The 19,891-nt window shown below is 33.8% G+C and overlaps 1 protein-coding gene across 1 annotated transcript in view; it reads right to left on the reverse strand.

Annotated features, from left to right (window-relative positions):
- Positions 1-5,711: 5,711 nt before the first annotated feature.
- The window catches only part of LOC123672259 (trace amine-associated receptor 4-like), a 71,130-nt gene continuing 56,950 nt past the window's right edge, over positions 5,712-19,891 (reverse strand). The window contains exon 4 of the mRNA XM_045606291.1: positions 5,712-5,921. Within this exon, the coding sequence (XP_045462247.1) occupies positions 5,712-5,921 (210 nt within the window). The remainder of the gene's footprint in view (positions 5,922-19,891) is intronic.

The following is a 19,891-nucleotide window of genomic DNA, read 5'->3' on the forward strand; positions in this document are numbered from 1 at the left end:
ACCAATAAATGATCATATTTTCATTAAAGCTGCCTCCATCGAATATGAAAATTGAACATATTATAAATTACTATTCAAAGATGGGAATGATATTTAGGGAAAGAATCGACGTGTCAGGACATTTTTTCCGCTTGTTCATGCATGCACCAATTGATCCCTTGGAGACCACATAACTATATACATATGGGGATCTATGGTTTTTAGGGGTGCATGTGTTGAAATTTTTATTGCTAATGAAATATATTATTAAATTGAATTATTTAATGTCTCATGAATGACAGGTATTCGAAAGTTTCTGTCTGCTGTGCTTTTCTTTATTTTTGGTAATTTAGCTTGAAGTTTGAAAATGTGTATTAAACTTGAACGGCTGTTGTTACTGAAATATTACGTATTTTTCGATATTCTGCTTCTATTCTCTATAGATCTAACGACGCGTATAATACAAAATTTCACATAAAGCTTGAAACTTAGATCATTTTGTCTTCCTCTCAGTATGTCTGTCTGTAGACGATCATCTTCAAAACCACTTTACGGATTCATTGCAGTTTTCACATTCAAATCACTTTGTAGATCAGCTTGGAGCAACATTTAGGCTTTACATATTTTATTGAAATCGTATGGATGACAAAAAAGTTATCGTCATTTTATGATAGTGTCTTTCGTGGGCAAATTCGTGGGTTCATATTAGCTCTAAATATAAACACGAATCTCATCTCGATTGGATCTGTTTCCACTGAAACTTTGGTCATCCGTCCGTGGGCACGTTAACTCTCGAACGGAAAACCCAGAAACTTGAAATTTTAAGGTTAGGTTCTGCTTTCAACTGCCTCAGTCAAGTCCATTTTTGAGCAAAATCCAACTAGGGGTTTCGTAAAATGGTGGTCCGAAATATTGTTTCCCTTATCATTTCTTGACTAGGGATTGAAAAAAGATTGAATTTCGCATTTAGATGTAGAATAACAATTGAATTAGCTCCGTATATGGATAGAGTCACCAGAATCAGAGAAAATTCAAGAAGTGTACCTACTCAATATTTCAGTGAGAACATATTCAACTGATTTTACGAGTAGGGAAATAATTGAAAGGTCTCAAGCAAAAATTCATTAACCATAAAACAAGGAAAAAATAGCAGAGAATTGAGAAGTCAGAGAAATTGAAGTGGTTAGCCATAAAAACCACATTACCTTTGATCATGAATGGAAACAAAACCGAAACACTTGCGTTTTAAGAAGTTCTGGAACCATGTTAAATAATGAATAGGTTTTATTATTCGATGATGAATATTGCATTGAGATTCAGAATTCAGTCAAAGAGGAAAGAATAATAATTTATTTGAGTTACGACTTTGCTAATTGTTTGCGGAAGATATTTGCTTTCGCAGGATATTTAGACCGTAAATTTAATTTCCGGCAATTAATATGTATTTCTTCGAAAAAAAAATTAGGAAGAAGTTATTGACTTCATCAGATTTAAAATAGAAAGTTTACTGAGAAACTTCGTTATTTTTAATTTATTCAAGAGCAGAGAGTTCACGATATTATGCAACTGAGATGAGGAGCATACCTCCTGATAATATACTTAGTATGAAGTAGAGCCATCAGTAATTAATGACTTATCCCATGGAGCTTTATATATTTTTATATAAAACATTGAGTGCTCATAATAGTGAATCTCATTAAAATTGGACTCAATTGCAGGTCTTTTTTTGATTGATAAATTTAAAATAGTGCTTAGGACTCAATAAGATCTTTTCTCTAATTCTGTGGTTATTCCGTTCATTCTTCCACATCTTGTAGAACAAAATCGTGCGAGAATATATCAGAAACGCACAGTTTTCATGGTTATATTTTATTATTCTATGTTGGCACTCCGAACATTCCGCTACGGCTTTATCTGTCAATTCATCAAATTGCCTTAAAGAAATCAGTTCTGCCAACCAACATTTTTCAATGCAAAAATCACTAAATTATATTTATGGAAATATTTCATTAATTTCAATGAAAATGCAATGAATTAGAGAAAATAATGTATAATACTCGTACAGAAGGCTCATTCTACCATACTCGTTCATTCCAAAACTCGCCACTTCGTGGCTCGTTTTTGAATTTTGAACTCGTGGAAGAATATCAATGCCTTCTGCACTTGTATTATAAATAACTATTCTCTATTTCAGAATAGTAATGAGTTCATTACAGTTCTAAAATCAGTGCTGTAATGAACTCATTACAGCATCGTTTTCAGTTATGTTTTTCGTTTTGTGGTTGTCCCTACTGACTTCCAATCCCATCAAATTTCAACAAACGTCAATAATTGTCAATATAATATAATTTGGATAAAGTGAAATGATTTGCAACATTATTCGCAATTTCTCTTAATTCTGGTGGTGTTAAATCGATTTCGTCATACATAATTCACGAATTTAATACGTAATTGTAAATTATTTCATAATTCGAAACGGACGATTCATATCCAAATTCCGTAATCTGTCAATTTTCGTAACAGTCACACCAACTGCCAAGATACAATACAAAAGTCACTATGATATATAATCTTTCGACAATATTTCACAAAACTTGACTGAAATAGAGAAAATATCGTCCAATACTCGTTGCAGAAGGCAATTCCAACACTCTTGCTCGCTCCTTCGTCGCTCGTTTTCAAATTTCGCATTCGGGTTGGCATAGGAGCCCATTCTGCAACTTGTTTTAGAATATACTGTTTCAACTTGGGAATATAGATTTCTTTTTAATCCCTAATGAATGAAAATATCTACCTCCAACAAACCTAGAAAAGCTTAGTTAAGGGTGTCAAGGATATTTATTGCTTAATGGTACCTACAAAGCAACCCTGGTTAATACCAGATCATCTCTGGCACCAGAATGTGTAGATTTGGTTGTTTCTATTGGCTGATATAGTTCACATTCCACCGCATGACGATTTGGTTACTTTCATTGGCTGCAGCTGTTACTTCTTTGCTATCTCTCTAATGATTGGCGTAGACACTGGTCTATGGTACGTAAATTAATAAAATGAGCATTTTTACTCTCTTTTGATTCGTTGTGCAACTTATTTGTTCTTTTCATTTAATTAAAGTATATTCAAACTCACTGAATAGGCCTGAATATTTCTAAAATTTCGAGTTACCAGAAAGTTATCAACAAACAGGGTCACCCAGTAATTTATTTCCTTACCAGTCCTTTTGAATAGATACCAGGTTCATCGGGTTCATGATAGAATAACCACTATGTCACGTTGTTTTCAATCGATCGAGAATTTCGTTGAGTAAATGACGTCAAATTGAGTATTGAACTTCTGACAGACTTCAGCAAATATTCCGGGATCCAATACTCTAAAAAATTTTAAGCAGTAGCTTAATGTAAAAGAAAATTTTTATTGTATGAACTTAATTATGACATCAAAGATTCTAGTTGAAAGGCGTGTGGAATACGTAGAGTTGGCTGACAATGCAGTTAAATTTTCATATCCCTTCGCAACTTCTCATTTGTGCGAGACAGCATTATTGTGTTTCTCAACAGCAAATATCGCATTAGACTTATCAATGCGGAATATTATTTTCTTTGAGACTAAGCATTCTTAGGTCAGACATTCTCGCAATGGCATCTTCAAGCTTAGCCTTCTCATTAAAGTTTTGTTTTATATTTTCGTTGTATACTATATAGAGTATTTGTTTATTTTCATCTTACGGTATTAATTCCTTATTCATATCAATTACTGAAATGAATATTGTAACACTAAACAGAAGTTTAATTTTCATACTTGTGGTTGAGATATGGGTTAGTTATGTTAGTCAAATAATAATAATAAGGCTGAAGGACCCTTGGTCGATGGCCAATTGCATATGCAATAAAGTACTGTTATTATTATTATTAATAATAATAATGAATAAACAGATTCGAATTCCACCAAATTGTACGAAAAATATTTTTGTCTTGTGTACTGGTAGGTATTATATGCCAGAAAAAAGGTTGGGATGCACTGCTCTGGGCCATCAGGTTTTCGGATCAACAAAAAATTCGTTTCCTTCAACTAACAGTATGGACAAACTACACAACAACCAATTTAAATATTGAAATCTGACTTCTTTAAATGAATAATTTTTTTGGTAGAAGACAACAAGTCGATTTCAGATAATACCGATATTGTTGGTATTGAAGGCACATTATTGATTCTCTATACTTCTGAAATATTCGGGAGAAAATAAATAATGTAAGGGAGTATAATATTGCAAGATTTTTAGTGTAATCTGACCACCTTGACGACTAGCAATTCTGTTTTTTTTCATTTCGTCAAAATATCTAATCTAATTTTCGAATTTTGAGCTGGGAATGGTCTCAAACTCTAAAGTTTGAATCACTGAAAATGAATACGTCCTTATCTACGATTCTGTCCGTCTGACCGGCTGGCACTAGATACTTGAAATTTCCAAGGCAAGTTTGGTTCTTGAATTCCGCGGTTGAGTTAGTTAGGGGTCAACTTTTATTTTTTGTTAATGCATCTAATGTATTAATTTAAGCGGAATATTAATTGGACTAATATATGATACAACAATTTCAAGCTTCGTGCAGAATATTATATCAAGTAACCAGAACCAGGCAAGATTCGAAATAAATATCGGAACAAATATTTTCGTGACTACCGAGTTGAAATTCAAGTGTTCACATGAAATGACAAATTCAAGCTGATCGCATTATCATAACCAAAGAAAATTCATAAATAATGAAAAAAAAAATTTCATGGTTACAGATCCGATCTGATTGGAAAAAACGATTTCAAGCTTCTTGATAAATGCTGCAGCGATAGGATCGAATCCATAGATTATTCAAGCAGAATTCAAAGAATAAGGAAACCACTGGCATGAAGTCCTGAGCTTTTGAGTACTGGTTCATTCATGTGCTGATGATACCCTTGGATATATTCATATATAGTTATGTGATCTCCAAAAGCACAGTTAGCACATGCGTAACGAACGCCCAAAGCTCCTGACCTCACATCAGAGGCCTCAGTACTTTGCTCATTTTTCATAGAAAAAAAAATGAAGATAGCTTTTTGTAATTATGAAGATTCCATTTGAAACAAATATACAACATTCCAGTATTTTAAATGAAACATATTTATCAATAACCTATTAATTCTCAATATAGAGAGCAATCAAAACCTTGGATTAAATTCCTATCAGCTATTATGATTCATCAGGGTGGGTCTTGTACATATATTTCAACCGAAGACTCCTGAGTTTTTCTTCTACTAGTTTTTCTGATTCGATTTTTTTCTCACTTGGTATAGGGGGCATTTTGGAGTTGACTGAATGGATTTTTATATTCGGAAATTTTCATCAAATCAGTAAAAAACTATATTCCGAAAATAATTTCTTTCGATTCCATTCCATTTGCGAGAGATAACTAAAAATTGAATTTTTTCATTGATTTTCAACAGCCTGTATCTTTTCAACCGATCCGAACAGAAAAAAAAATCGTTAATTGAAAAAGTGTTTCCTTCGACCTCAGGAATCTTCGGTTGAAATATATATATATATAGACTCACCCCGATAATTTGAACAAAACATGAGGAAAATAAGGGCATCTTAGTTCAAGAGAATGAACAATATTTCATTATAAAAAACTTTTCTTAAATAATCTAATAATAATTATAAATAATAAATATAATAATTTCTTCAATAATAATATATAATTTCATAGATATGAACTCCTGCAGAAGTCTTTCTGACTTCTGTCAGTTGTGATCATATTCGTTCTGCCTTTCAGTTGTGACCTCATAGAATATCTTTGAGCGGTGTTGGAAAATCCACTGCATACAAAGGTGGTACAAGTACCTTCGCGTCTTTTCACTCTTCTGTAGCCCAAATAATACAAAATGGCGTTGTGCATTCGATTGTTGCCATCCTGAAAATTTAAATAGTTAGAATGAAAACAATCAATATAATATTATTCATCGAAAATTATGTCTTTCTCTACGAAGATAATTTTATTAGAAAATCTATTTTTGTTTGACATATTCTAAGCAATGTAAGCCTTAAGAGGGATTTGCATTACGTGGCTTTTCGCATATCAGTCAAACTTTGGTATCCATTCATTTTCCCTCTGGGGCTCCTGGGATGACCAACCTTGGTCGATGTACGAAGTTGTACATTCACCTTTTCTTATTTCTCTTTTCGAATCAACACTGTACGACGGTCGATAATTTTTTTCACAAAAAGTTTTATCTTTTTTGTGATAATTTTTGGTAGGTTCTTCTTCACGAATATTTCAAAAATATATCAGTGGTTTGTACATTGTTCATAATATCATCAATTTTTTTTGCGAAAAACGAAAGGTCACCTAAAAATTTTTTTTATAGCAAAATAAAAATATTTACTTTCTAGAATGTAGATTATAGTTTGAGGAAATTTTGTGGAAACTCCATAAAAGTTGGGGAAGAAAAAGAAATATCTCTAATTTCATTTTAAACTGAGATACCTCTTAAGAGAAAGGAGGCATTTTCTGGAATGATTTTATATAACAAACTACACTTATTTATGTAGGCTTGGTTAATCGATCGTCTAGAGGTATGATTCGAGATGATTACCTGGCCTTTCGTCTTTTTCTCCGTGACTTTGTTGGATTTGTAATAATTAAACTGTTTTCAATTATTTACATCTATCTACAAAGCCGCACTTAAAAAGTACAAACTCAGTATTGAGAAGATCCTAATTACGTCTTAATTACAAGTTTCTCACTACGGTACTGAATTTCATCTTCAACTCGTTTGTTGATTACTCGAAACGTCCTCGTTTATCACGTCTTCGTCGTACTTCGCCGTAAGTTTTCGGTCGTCTCGTCTCTAACTCGTTCGCGACTCGTCTTAATCTAGTCCGCGATTCGTCTTTTCGTCTTACTTCTTAAGTTGAACGAACGAACTTGACTCGTCTTAGACTTGCCTTGAACTGACTCTCTGCCGATTGGAACTTACCCTGTCTCGAATATCGACCTCTCTTCTTTCGGCTTGACCACATCCTTAGGGAAAGTACCATCCCCTAGTCCAATAAGAATTTTGCCGTACCGCCCACAAAGATCTTCGCGGATTCCTGGAAATCGAATATTCTCGAAGGACTAGAACCTGATATACAGATGTGACACATCTGGTACGACCGTGTTGTCTTAGAACTTTCCCAACCCTCCAGTAAATCTCTTCAAGATTTACAACTCCATGACATATCTTCGACACCTCGAAGAATACCACATCCTTTTTACATTATATGTACAATAACGATTCGTTCCGTGTAAATTCATTGAAACTGTCATGCCCTCGACACTTGAAGAAACTAATAGGTTTCCAAGCATCCGGTTGACCATCTCAATTATTTACAGGGAGCAATAACTGGATCCTACATTTGTGATATACGTTTTTGGACCACAATTTCAACACCATTTTGAAAAAAATCATAATCATCAACGTTACCTCTAATATAATGGAAAATTATTAATATTTAAAATATTATGTCAAATACATATGTAGTGTTTTTTTCAGTTTGTGACTTTGAGTAACGCACTACAAATATTCACTCAATTTGTACAGTTTAGGATATTAAATTTTTTTTAATTGCCTTTTAAAATTTTGACAATTTGGAATTGTATTTGAAGATAAAGAAAGTGCATATCGTGATGATAAAGAAAGTATATATATGTGAAGGTTTTAGTACAATGTTGCCATAATTTCGATAATTACCATTGAATGTAATGAATATAAGGAAAAAAGTTCCCATTACAAAGAAGTGATAAATTAAATGGTATAGTTCGGGTAACTTTCATTCAAAGAGTCGGATATTGCGAGTAATGAAATATCATTGAATTAAACAGTAGCAATTATATTCAGCGATGAACGGTTACTCGACGCCGAGGGGTATACTAAAATCACACAACGCAAAATTCTAGGTAATGCGCAACCGGCAATCGCATCTAGTTGCATTGGTCCATTTAACCTATTTATAGTATACCCAGCGTTTTTTAACACACAGTCACAGGAAACGCTTCGGGCATGCGTTTATTACTTTCAAAATTAATTCACCAACAGACGATACACTCCTTTGAGATTAATTGAAAAATTTTTCATCGTGAATTCTCAACTTTTCATAAAGAGAATAGATTGAATGCAACCTTTCCCTTTCTTCATTTTTAAAAAAGGGTCTATTTTAACTCGATAAATCTATTCTATGTGACGATATTGCCCGACGGTCGTCATTTGACGCTGTACAGGGTGGGCAAATTTCGATGTTTTAGCATTACTACTTTTAAATCAGAAGATACGCCATTATCGTTCTCTTTTTCTGAGAAACTAACAATCGTAGTAGTCATTTTCAATTACTTCCTTTGGTTTTCGAGATATAAGCGGAAATTGGAAAAATGGTGATATCGAAAAAAATTGATATCCCCTCTAATACTGATGATAGAGCTCTGATCAAAAAATTATTCAGGCACTTTCTCAAGTTGAATTCAGTGACATGCTCGTACTTCGAACTAGAATTTCAATTACGAAGCTTTCACCCAAAGTTGCGTTTTTTTAAATGAAAATAGTTTGAATTAATATAAATTACAAAAATGGTCAAAAACCATTTTCATCTCTCAATATTCTTTCAATATTTCTATGGTTTCATTTCAACTATAGATGGACAGAAAAAAATAGAGCTTTCTATAACAAGAGCGTTCTTTCCGAATCCATTTTGATATATAAAATTTATAAAAGATTCGAATTTTGTAGAAATTAGTGAAGAGCACAGAAATTTTTATATTGCCGGAAGGATCATCCGTTGAAACCTAAGAAATATTGGAACTATTAGATGAAAAAATTTTTTTTTATCCAAAAGAAAGTGGCAAAAATGAATACTGCTCTTGTTTATTGCTCTGAAAAAAGGAAAGAGATTGGGGTATCATATTTTGTCTATCTTCTCTGATTTAAAAGTTGTAGGCCTAAAACAACGAAATTTGCCCACCCTATACAGGCACTTGAGAAGCACTATTACATTTGGAGAGCCCAAGGGAGAAACCCTGCCATTGATTCGAAGTCGATTTCGAGAAAAATGAATTTCAAAATTCACCAACTAAAAAAATCGATTTAAAATATTAACAGTTTAACAGGACCACTTCTGGAAATGAAATTATGACGAAATTAATTATCAATGAATTAATTTGTGGTTAATCATAGACAACAATAATCGAAGCTTCAGTTACTATCAATTGTTGCAAAATGGCGGAGGACAACTTATTTGTAATTAGTAGGAATCAAATAACTTGATGCGTTCTATTTATACTCCGCTGAATTTTTTACTACATTACATTCAACATTCTAACGAATTCATTTCTGAACACTTATTCCGTGAGCATGGCTTTATAGCTCTAGCCATTCACCGTAACCGCAGCTGCTTTCTTATTTCGAAAGAAATAAGGACAGATCATGCCGCCAGCGTGCTTATGTTAGGACAGTATGAAGTAAATTTTCACAAATTGAAAGCGTTGTTCTGGCACTGAACTAATAATGATGAATTGCTCAACATGACTGAACAGAAATATCTACACAGTTTAATATTCTCAACTGTTGATCATAGACAACATTCATCGAAGCTTTAAAAGCAGCTGAAAAACACGAGGTACTATCAATTGTTGCAAAATGGCGAAGGAGCTACTCATCTGGAATGAGAAGGAATCGATTAACTTGATGCGTTTTATTTATACTTCGCTGAATTTGATACTACATTCCATTCAACAATATTAAACTCTACCGAATTAATCTCTGAGCACTTATTTCCTGAACAGATCGATCTGAAATTTTCGCTGTATGGCAAGATTCGTCGTCTTATTGGAACCAAATGTTGTCATGTTTAGCTGATTAATTTTAGAAACAAGAAACCAAACAGCATGTCTCTTTAGCGGTCACCTTTTACCGTAACCGCAGCTGCTTTCTCTTCTCAACAAAATAAGGACAGATGATGACGCCAGCGTGTTCGGCAAGTAAATTTCCTCAATTTGGAAGCGTTGTTCTGGCACTGAACCAATAATGATGAATTGCTCAACATCACTGAACAGAAATATCTACATAGTTTAATATTCTCAACTGTTGAATATAGACAACAATCATCGAAGTTTTAAAAGTAGCTGAAAAACACGAGTTACTATCAATTGTTACAAAACGGCAAAGGAGCTACTCATCTGCAATGAGTAGGAATCGAATAACTTGATGCGTTTTATTTATACTTCGCTGAATTTGATACTACATTACATTCAAAAATAATAAACTCTACCGAATTCGTTTCTGAGCACTTATTTCCTGAACAGATCGATCTGAAATTTTCGCTGTATGACAAGATTCGTCGTCTTATTGGAACCAAATGTTGTCATGTTCAGCTGATCAATTTTTAGAAACAAAAAAACAAACAGCATGTCTCTTTAGCGGTCACCATTCACCGTAACCGCAGCAGCTTTCTCTTTTCGAAAAAATAAGGACAGATGATGACGCCAGCGTGTTAATCGATTCCTACGCATCAAGTTAATCGATTCCTACTTATTCCAGATGAGTAGCTCCTTCGTCATCTTGCAACAATTGATAGTAACTCGTGTTTTCAGCTGCTTTTAAAGCTTCGATGATTGTTGTCTATGATCAACAGTTGAGAAAATTAAACTGTGTGATATTTCTGTTCAGTCATAATGAGCCATTCATTATTATTAGTTCAGTGCCAGAACAACGCTTTCAATTTGTGAAAATTTACTTCAAACTGGCCTAACATAAGTACTCTGGCGGCATCATCTGTCCTTATTTTTTTCGAAATAAGGAAGCAGCTGCGGTTACGGTGAATGGCGAGCGCTATAGAGCTATGCTCACGGAATAAGTGTTCAGAAATGAATTCGTTAGAGTTGAATATTATTGAATGTAATGTAGTAACAAATTCAGCGGAGTATAAATGGAGCGCATCAAGTTATTTGATTCCTACTAATTACAAATAAGTCGCTCCTCCGCCATTTTGCAACATCTATGATTAACCATAAAGTAATTTATTGCAAATTGATAAGGACAGATGATGACGCCAGCGTGTTTGAAGTCAATTTACAAAATTTTGAAGCGTTGTACTGGCACTGAACTAATAATGATGAATTGCTCAACATGACTGAACAGAAATATCTACAAAGTTCAATATTCTCAACTGTTAATCATAGACAACAATCATCGAAACTTCAGATGCATCTGAAAAACTCCAGTTACTATCAATCGTTGCAAAATGGCGAAAGAGCTACTTATCTGTACTTGGTAAGAATCGAATAACTTCATGCGTTCTATATATACTTCTCTGGAAATGTTACTTTATTACATTAAACAATATTTAACGTTATCGAATTCATTTTTGAGCACTCATTTCCTTAACAGATCGGTCTGTACTATTCGAATTTTGAGATGGGAATAATAGACTAAACGGTTCGACTCAGTGATGGCTGGTCAAATTCAAGTCGATTCTCTAGTAAATAAATCCATCCATCTGGCCAGAAATATGACAACTCCCGAACAAAAAGACCTAGAAACTTGAAATTTCGAACGCCGGTAATTTCGAAGTTCGTTAATGGGAATAGGTTATGAACAATAGGGAAATCAAGATGAATATTGGAAAAAAATTTCGGTTACAACAGATTTAATTGGGATTGTGTGAGTATTTAGAAAATAACAATAGACAATAAGACAGAGATTACGCTGATTTGAAGTTGTTAGTAGTCGTGAGCTATGAAAAGCCTATTTCAGTAATGTGTTTTATTTTGAGCTTAGTGCAGAATTTCTAGTTGATAGCGTACTCAGGATCATGAAGAATTCAAGCAAAATCAATGCTGGTTTATCCATCGGGCGCCTAGAGGCTTGATGCTCGGAAAGACCTGGACCCAACCAGAATATCTGTTTATAATTTTGATGGCAGAAAATGAAAACTCTTTATGATAATTGTAATTGATTTTGATGGAATATTCTGAGAATCCCTTGTCTACGCTAATATCTGCGTTCAATGAATTCAATGACTCTTCAAAGCAGCCGAAAATCAAATAAAAAGCGGCAATTCCTAATACATATTATAAATAATTTTGAGAGGTACCGCAACCTAATTATGAATATCCCAGTAAGTTGGCGATTCTCTGCACTATATTCACGAATTTTACGATTGATTTCCGCTATGGCCAATCAAAATTGCCGGCATATTATATAATAAGAAAGTTTGAGTAGGAGAATGCTCTAGATGGAATAAAAAGATTCAAAATCTTCAATGTTATATGTGCTAATATTTCTCAAGCTCTTACAGAAAGAATTGAATGTTACAAAGAAATAACACCAGCGTTCAAATGATGTTTCGTACTAGGACAGAAGGAAATTGAGAAATCAATCGATATTTTGTGTTTGAAATATTAAAACGATATTGATATTGATATTGAACCAAAGAACATTCACAGAACGAAATCATTCATTTTCAAGAATTACATACAAATTCAAATAAAAACATGAATCATGAAAAATTTGATATAGTCTATAAGGCTAAAGCAACCTTTTGAAATATATGAACCCTATTACATATTTATTTCAAAATACCTATTTCTAATGCGTCAGGTGAACCCTTCTCGATCCTCAAAATAATTGAAACGTATATAACGTATAAAAAAACCTTGATGCAGTGTTACTTTTGACTATAATAAGTTCCGAAAAATTTTTCATTAGTTCCAATTTTTTAACATAGTTTTAGAATTTTATTCTCAATTTCAATAATTTCCTCTCAGAAAACTCCTTTTTCTCTTTGATACATATTTTCATACTAAAAATTGAATATTTAAATATAGCGATTCCAAGAGATTCACCAATATTAAAGCCCCAAGGGAGCCTGTCGATCTTCAGAGTCTAGTGGCAGAAAAGGCCTTGAACCGACACTGAGCAAAACATAAAAGGGGGGGGGGATACATAACTGACATGAACCCAAAAGCTTTTCAGCGCTCATTAATCATTGCATCAAATGCACCCTTAATACATTTTTGTGGCAATAAGGGCTCAATTGGTGCATAAATAATGAGTGCTGACTTCACATCAGGGGTTTCCTCATATTTTCTTTACTTGTAAATTTTCGACATATAAATAATGAAGTCACATCAAAAGAGTTATTGATGACCCCCAAAGCGAATTCCTAATGCTCCAATTTCTATCGATTCGCGTTAAGTCACAATCTAAATCATCTACTAAGGGGTAGTTACTGTAGTTAGTCACAATGGGTATTTGGATATAATAGATTACGATGCCATCATAAATAGAAAAGTATCCAAAATGGGTCGAATCTATCATACAGTGCGTAAAAATTATTACTGTAGTTAGTCACAATGGGTATTTGGATATAATAGATTACAATGCCATCATAAATTGGAAAGTATCCAAAATAAGTCAAATCTATCATACAGTGCGTAAAATTTATTACTGTAGTTAGTCACAATGGGTATTTGGATATAATAGATTACGATGCCATAATAAATAGGAAAGTATCCAAAATGGGTCGAATCTATCATACAGTGCGTAAAAAGTAGGGAATAATAGTTATTTATTATACAAGGGCAAAAAGTATTAGATTTTAGCTCGATGTTATTAAAGTCAGAATGTTATCGATATGAATTTTGAATATTTAAACTAGTTAGCTGCAAATAGACCTGCGTTGCTAAGGGAAACTTCAAAGTAATCAAATATCTGTCAATTTAATTCTGTGATTTGTTTCAAAAATTGCGAACTCAGTAATAATTGTTTAGTAGTTATTTTGTTGAAAAATATAAAGTTAAAAAATGTCTGATTCCGAGTTTTCTCTGACTCCACTGGAGTTGATAGAAGCAGCGCAAGTAGCGTCACGAAAATTATTACCAGCTAAATCGCGGAAAATTTACGAAACCGCGTATTCAAAATTTATGGAATGGAAAATGAAAAAGACATGCAGTTCTTTCTCGGAGACAGTGTTATTGGCTTATTTTTCGGAATTGGCACAACAACAAAAGCCATAAATAGTGTGGTCGAATTATTATTATTCCTTTATCTATATGAAGATAAATATATATCCGGGAAAAAAGTACTCACTTTTTTCCCGGGGAAAAAAGTAATTTCGTGAAAAGTCATATTTTGTTACCTGTCAACAGAGATAAAATGTCAAATTTTTTTCCCGTCACAGAAAAAAATTATTATTGCGTTATTGAGTTTTTTTAGCATAACGATTGTACAGGTGAATTTCAGTTTTTTTTCCTAGAGTTAATGTTAAAATGTGTATATAGCAACTCTTTTGAGTAGATAAACTATATCATATTTTAACAGCAAGGGTAGATAAATGTTCTATCTTTTTTTATTCCTTCTCATGCATTATTCTTGATTTTTGGGGCAATATTAGACTTTCTGCTTACAGCGCTACATCTTTTATGTCTGATGGCAGATTTTTTTTATCTTATGGTAAATAATTGCGATTTTGTGCCAAAATTTCTTTGAAATTTTATTTTTCACCTGCATTTGAAGTCTTGGTATAGAAAAAATGTTGTATTGCAACGATGATAAAATCGCATTATCTTCCCGAAGGTAATAATTAGGCTCTAATTTATAGACTCAAAGATAAAGTACAAAAATATCGTCTTGTATCGGGGATCACAGAACCCCTTTTAGCTGAAAATAATGAACGGCACATTTTCGGGTTCAATTTTTGAAAGAATTATTTTGGTGAAAACCTCAACCTCATAAATTCAAATGTTTTCAAACTATAAGAGAAAATTGCAAAATGGCGTGTAATGAAAAGTTCTCATAACTTCTTTATTATTGCTACTATAAACATGAAAGAAAACATCCTGCAGGCACTTTTTTTGTAAAACCTATTGGTGTTATAATTTATTTTTTATTGCTATTAGTTTTGAAGTTATAATACCAACTCGATTTTCTTTCAATGTAAAGCATAACAAATAAATAAATGTAACAAATGAAACCGCTCAGTTTTTACCCAGTTGGTGAATCAACCAAATGTTTATCCATAAATTCGGTGTCCACCAAGGTCCCCCGATTTAATATCGTTAGATTTTTTCCTTTGCTCACATTCAAAGAACTACAATAATCCATTTGAAGTTTTGAAATCTTGAAAAAATCTAACGGTATTAAATCTGGAGACCTTGGTGGCCACCGAATATATTAATCATCATTCACAGATTATTTAAGTTGCCATGTAAAACTGAAAATTTCAATAATTTTTAATATTTGACGAAAAAGTTATATATCATGTTATATAATTTTTTATCGAGCCCAAAAATGTGTCTTTCATTTTTCTAGCTCAAAGGGGTTCTGACATCCCCTCAATAGACAACGAATTTGGGACACCCGATACAATAAATAACTATTAATTAACCATCTTATGGCATAAAACTTTTACTTATTCATTTTTATAGAGTAACGTCATACGTTTTTTTAAATTACAACCCCAATTTTTTTCCGATTCATTATACAGTGCAACTTACCTAAAGGTTTGGTACCATAGATAATTTTTTATCTAATTCTGTGGTTATTCCGTTCATTCTTCCACATCTTGTAGAACAAAATCGTGCGAGAATATATCAGAAACGCACAGTTTTCATGGTTATATTTTATTATTCTATGTTGGTACTCCGAACTTTCCGCCACGGCTTTATCTGTCAATTCATCAATTTGCCTTAAAGAAATCAGTTCTGCCAACCAACATTTTTCAATGCAAAAATCACTAAATTATATATGGAAATATTTCAACGAAAATGCAATGAATTAGAGAAAATAATGTATAATACTCGTACAGAAGGCTCATTCTACCACTCGTTCATTCCAAAACTCGCCACTTCGTGGCTCGTTTTTGAATTTTGAACTCGTGGAAGAATATCAATGCCTTCTGCACTTGTATTATAAATAACTATTCTGAGGAAATAACATATTTAGTATAAGAGTTCAAAATGAAACTTTCACGAAAGAAAATCTTTATTCCAGTCAAAAAAAAAACGAAATTTGCGTGTATAAACACTTTGTGCACTTCGTTCAAGGATTTCAGTTGTGATCCATTCATCGCTAATTCTTGGCCGTAACTCTTCTAAATGATTCGGCCTATTGAAAAAAGTCCAAGGAGGATTAAGTCTGTGGAACGCGGTGGCCACTCAATAGGTCCTCGACGAACTATCCACGAAGGACGTTTATTCCAAAGTGAGGAGGAGCCCCATCTTGTTCATAGCAAATATCCAGAAGCATTTGTCAAAACCAATTGGTTAACAAAGCACAATTTGAACATTAACGATTAATTGGGTTAATTTTTTGGGTTGATTAAAGATTTTCTTCCATGAACATTTCATTAGGTAAGATAAATCAGCAAAAAAAGTTGGGATTGTCAAAAAAAAAATTATGACGTAGAAATAGTAATTTACGTAACAAGTCCGGAAAATAGGGTTTTTTTGGACGAATAGACAAAATTCCAGGACGAGCGTAAGCGAGTCCTGGAAGTCTGTGAGTCCAAAAAAACCATTTTCGGGCGTGTTGCGTACAATATTTTTTCGGCAATCATGTAAAATAACACTATCGCTGCTGCTTTCCATATTTTATTGCGATTGCGATAAAAAACATGCAAATTTTTGACAACTAATTTCATATGAACTGTCAGCCGTTACCTCGGTTGCTATGGATTCTATGATTCTTTTCCGGCCTAGTCCGGGAAGTACGTACTTTCCGGACTAGGCCGGGAAATGCTACTTTCTCAGAGAAAAAGCGTCCGGGAAGTGAGCACTTCCCGGACGGTTGTCGAAAAATAATATTTTCCTCTAATTCTGTGGTTATTCCGTTCATTCTTCCACATCTTGTAGAACAAAATCGTGCGAGAATATATCAGAAACGCACAGTTTTCGTGGTTATATTTTAATATTATATGTTGGTACTCCGAACTTTCCGCCACGGCTTTATCTGTCAATTCATCAATTTGCCTTAAAGAAATCAGTTCTGCCAACCACGATTTTTCAATGCAAAAATCACCAAATGATATTTATAGAAATATTTCATTAATTTCAATAAAAATGCAATGAATTAGAGAAAATGATGTATAATACTCGTACAGAAGGATCATTCTACCACTCGTTCATTCAAAAACTCGCCATTTCGTGGCTCGTTTTTGAATTTTGAACTCGTGGAAGAATATCAATGCCTTCTGCACTTGTATTATAAATAACTATTATGCCACGAGGTGGAGTTAATAAAAAACTGAAAACGACCTGTTCGAGCGTTTTTCTTGAAAACATTCAATAACGGAGCTATGAGAATTTCGTTCCCTACTTTAACCGCACACTGTATTCCAGAAACGGAGATTCCAACGCTTCAATATCGGTTAAATGTATTGAAATCCGAAACGTGACACAATCAACAGCAGGGTATAGAATTTCATAACTTCGGCATCCAGTCCAGAGCGCTCTATCCGCGTAACGAGGTGTAACACTCCGAACGAATAGTCGTTCACAGAATTCCGCACCCTGACCTTCACTTTCACCCTCGAAAGATCATTATTGTCTAGCTCTGGTGAAATTGAATGGAGCAGTTTCAACACCTTGCCGATAGATGTCATGACACTAATTTTGATATAACTATTTTTATTGACTATAAGGAAATTCTTATATACAGAGACGTATTTAGGGAAATAGCAGAATTCCGGGGTTGACAATTTTGGATAGTAACAATGTTTTCAATAAATTTTGTTGAATTCGAAAAAAGAACCAGAAAATGAAAACAAGCTAAGGTAAAATTCAATCTAACGAAAAAATCTTTCTCTAAGTTTTTAATCAATTAATTCTGCCAAATCTTGTGGAACAAAATCGTGCGTGAATATTTCGAATTTGCACAGATTTCCATTCCATTAATTTCAATAAAAAATCAGTGAATTAAAGGAAAAATGTATAATATTCGCACAGAAGTTGATTCTACCACTCGTTCATTCAAAAACTCGCCACTTAGACGCTCATTTTTCGATTTCGAACTCGTGGGGGAATATCAATGCCTTCTGCACTTGTATTGTACAATAGAAGTAGTCTTCATTTCAAATAGAGAAAACTTGCACATACGAGTATTATCTCGAAATGAAATAGGCTCAAAATATTTGATCTTCAATATTCATTCCAATTTAAAAATACTCATTCAGTGAATATGGTTCATCAACAGTTGAAAAATCATCTTCTTGAAACTTTTCAGGGTCGTCTCTGCTCTTAGTTTATTGTCTTGGGAATTTTAATTCAGTTTTTCTTGTGTTATATTTATTATTATTATTATTATTTGAACTGGGGTCGTTTTGGTTTGGTAAGCCTTTCGGAAACTGCAACCATGCAGATCTTTTGTTCTCCCCCCTTCTCATTCATAGAAATCCAGGAAGGTCGTCAATGACGTGAATAAAACTGAAAACCTCCTTAGGGGCCTTGTCCGTTACCTTTCTGGTATCCAGGACCGGCTTACCCATGTGAATGGTTCAAATGATGTCAGCAGTCCCACCATCACCCGAAGCTCGGCTCGCAACAGCTTCAGGAGCTTTTTGGTGTAGGTAGGTGAAATCTTCACGAATTTCTTTGCCTGAAGAAGTCTAGGAGTGTTAGTCCAGTGGATTGTCCTGCTGTTCAACTCCCATAGCTGGACCGCAGCTTTATATTGGTCTTTTCCTATACCACAGAAAGGCTCAGGTCCAGCAGGTGTTAACCTTGATGCACTTTTTGCAAGTTAATCAGCCCTTTCATTTCCTTTAACCCCACAGTGTCCTGGTACCCATAGTGGAGTCACCTTATTTCCTCTGGCCAGTTGCTTTATGATGTTATGGCACTCCCAAGTCAGCAGAGACCCCTAGCAATATGATTCCAGGGATCTCAGCGTGGTTTGGCTGTCCGTGGTGATGTAGATATGCGCCCCCTTGAGGTTCATTTTGAGACACTCCTGAGCGCATATATAAACAGCCATTATCTCGGTCTGTAGAATCGAGGGCTCACTTCCCAGGGCTTTAGAGATCCTTAGTTTAGGTCCATATATCCCAATGCCGTGCCCTTCTCTGTTTTTGATCCATCTGTCTGAGTTGTTTTTTCTCTGATGAATCCATGTTCTGAGGACATTATATATAGCTGACTATTTTAAAAATAATTGAAAAGGTATTTTCTAGCTGAATGTCTTCTGCGTTCGAGATGTATTCATATTCTTTGTTCAAAATATTGATATTCTCCTTTTTCCTTCCATGAATACAAAACCCAACACAGTAATAAGGGATGATGGACATGGTTTGGAACCACTCTGTTGATGACACCCTTTTCAGATCAAGATGATGAAACAGAGAGAACATTTAATAGGGTGCTTGAAAAGGAAAGGGTTACCATATATGTTTCGGCCTGCCGAAGCTGAGATTTTCAATATTCCAGTATGTCTACCGCATTAAACTGGATAATGTTCTTTTCTTCTTGTATTCAATTTTACTTTCATTTGAACTCATTTTCAACTTTAACTAATCCAATATTCCAGTATGTCTACCACATTAAACTAATCCGCGCACAGGCAGATTATTTAGAATTTCAAACAATGACCCCAATTCTTTGATAGTATCAATATTTCTTCTCTACAATACATTCAACAATTAGAGCAACTGATTTCGACATTTCAACATATGTTGCATTTACTTTTGAGTAGAAGGATTTGCTCGCAAGTAAAATGTAATCATTATTATTTTTTTTATTTTACTAGAAGCAAGTGCTTTTACTCCCACCTTTTCATGTGGCGCATTACCTTTGACTCAACTATCTCTTGTTTGAATTTATTCTTCGATTATTTTTTTTTTATTTTCTTCTACGATTTC

Source organism: Harmonia axyridis, chromosome 2 (genome assembly GCF_914767665.1).
Source record: "Harmonia axyridis chromosome 2, icHarAxyr1.1, whole genome shotgun sequence".
Classification (NCBI taxonomy): domain Eukaryota; kingdom Metazoa; phylum Arthropoda; class Insecta; order Coleoptera; family Coccinellidae; genus Harmonia; species Harmonia axyridis.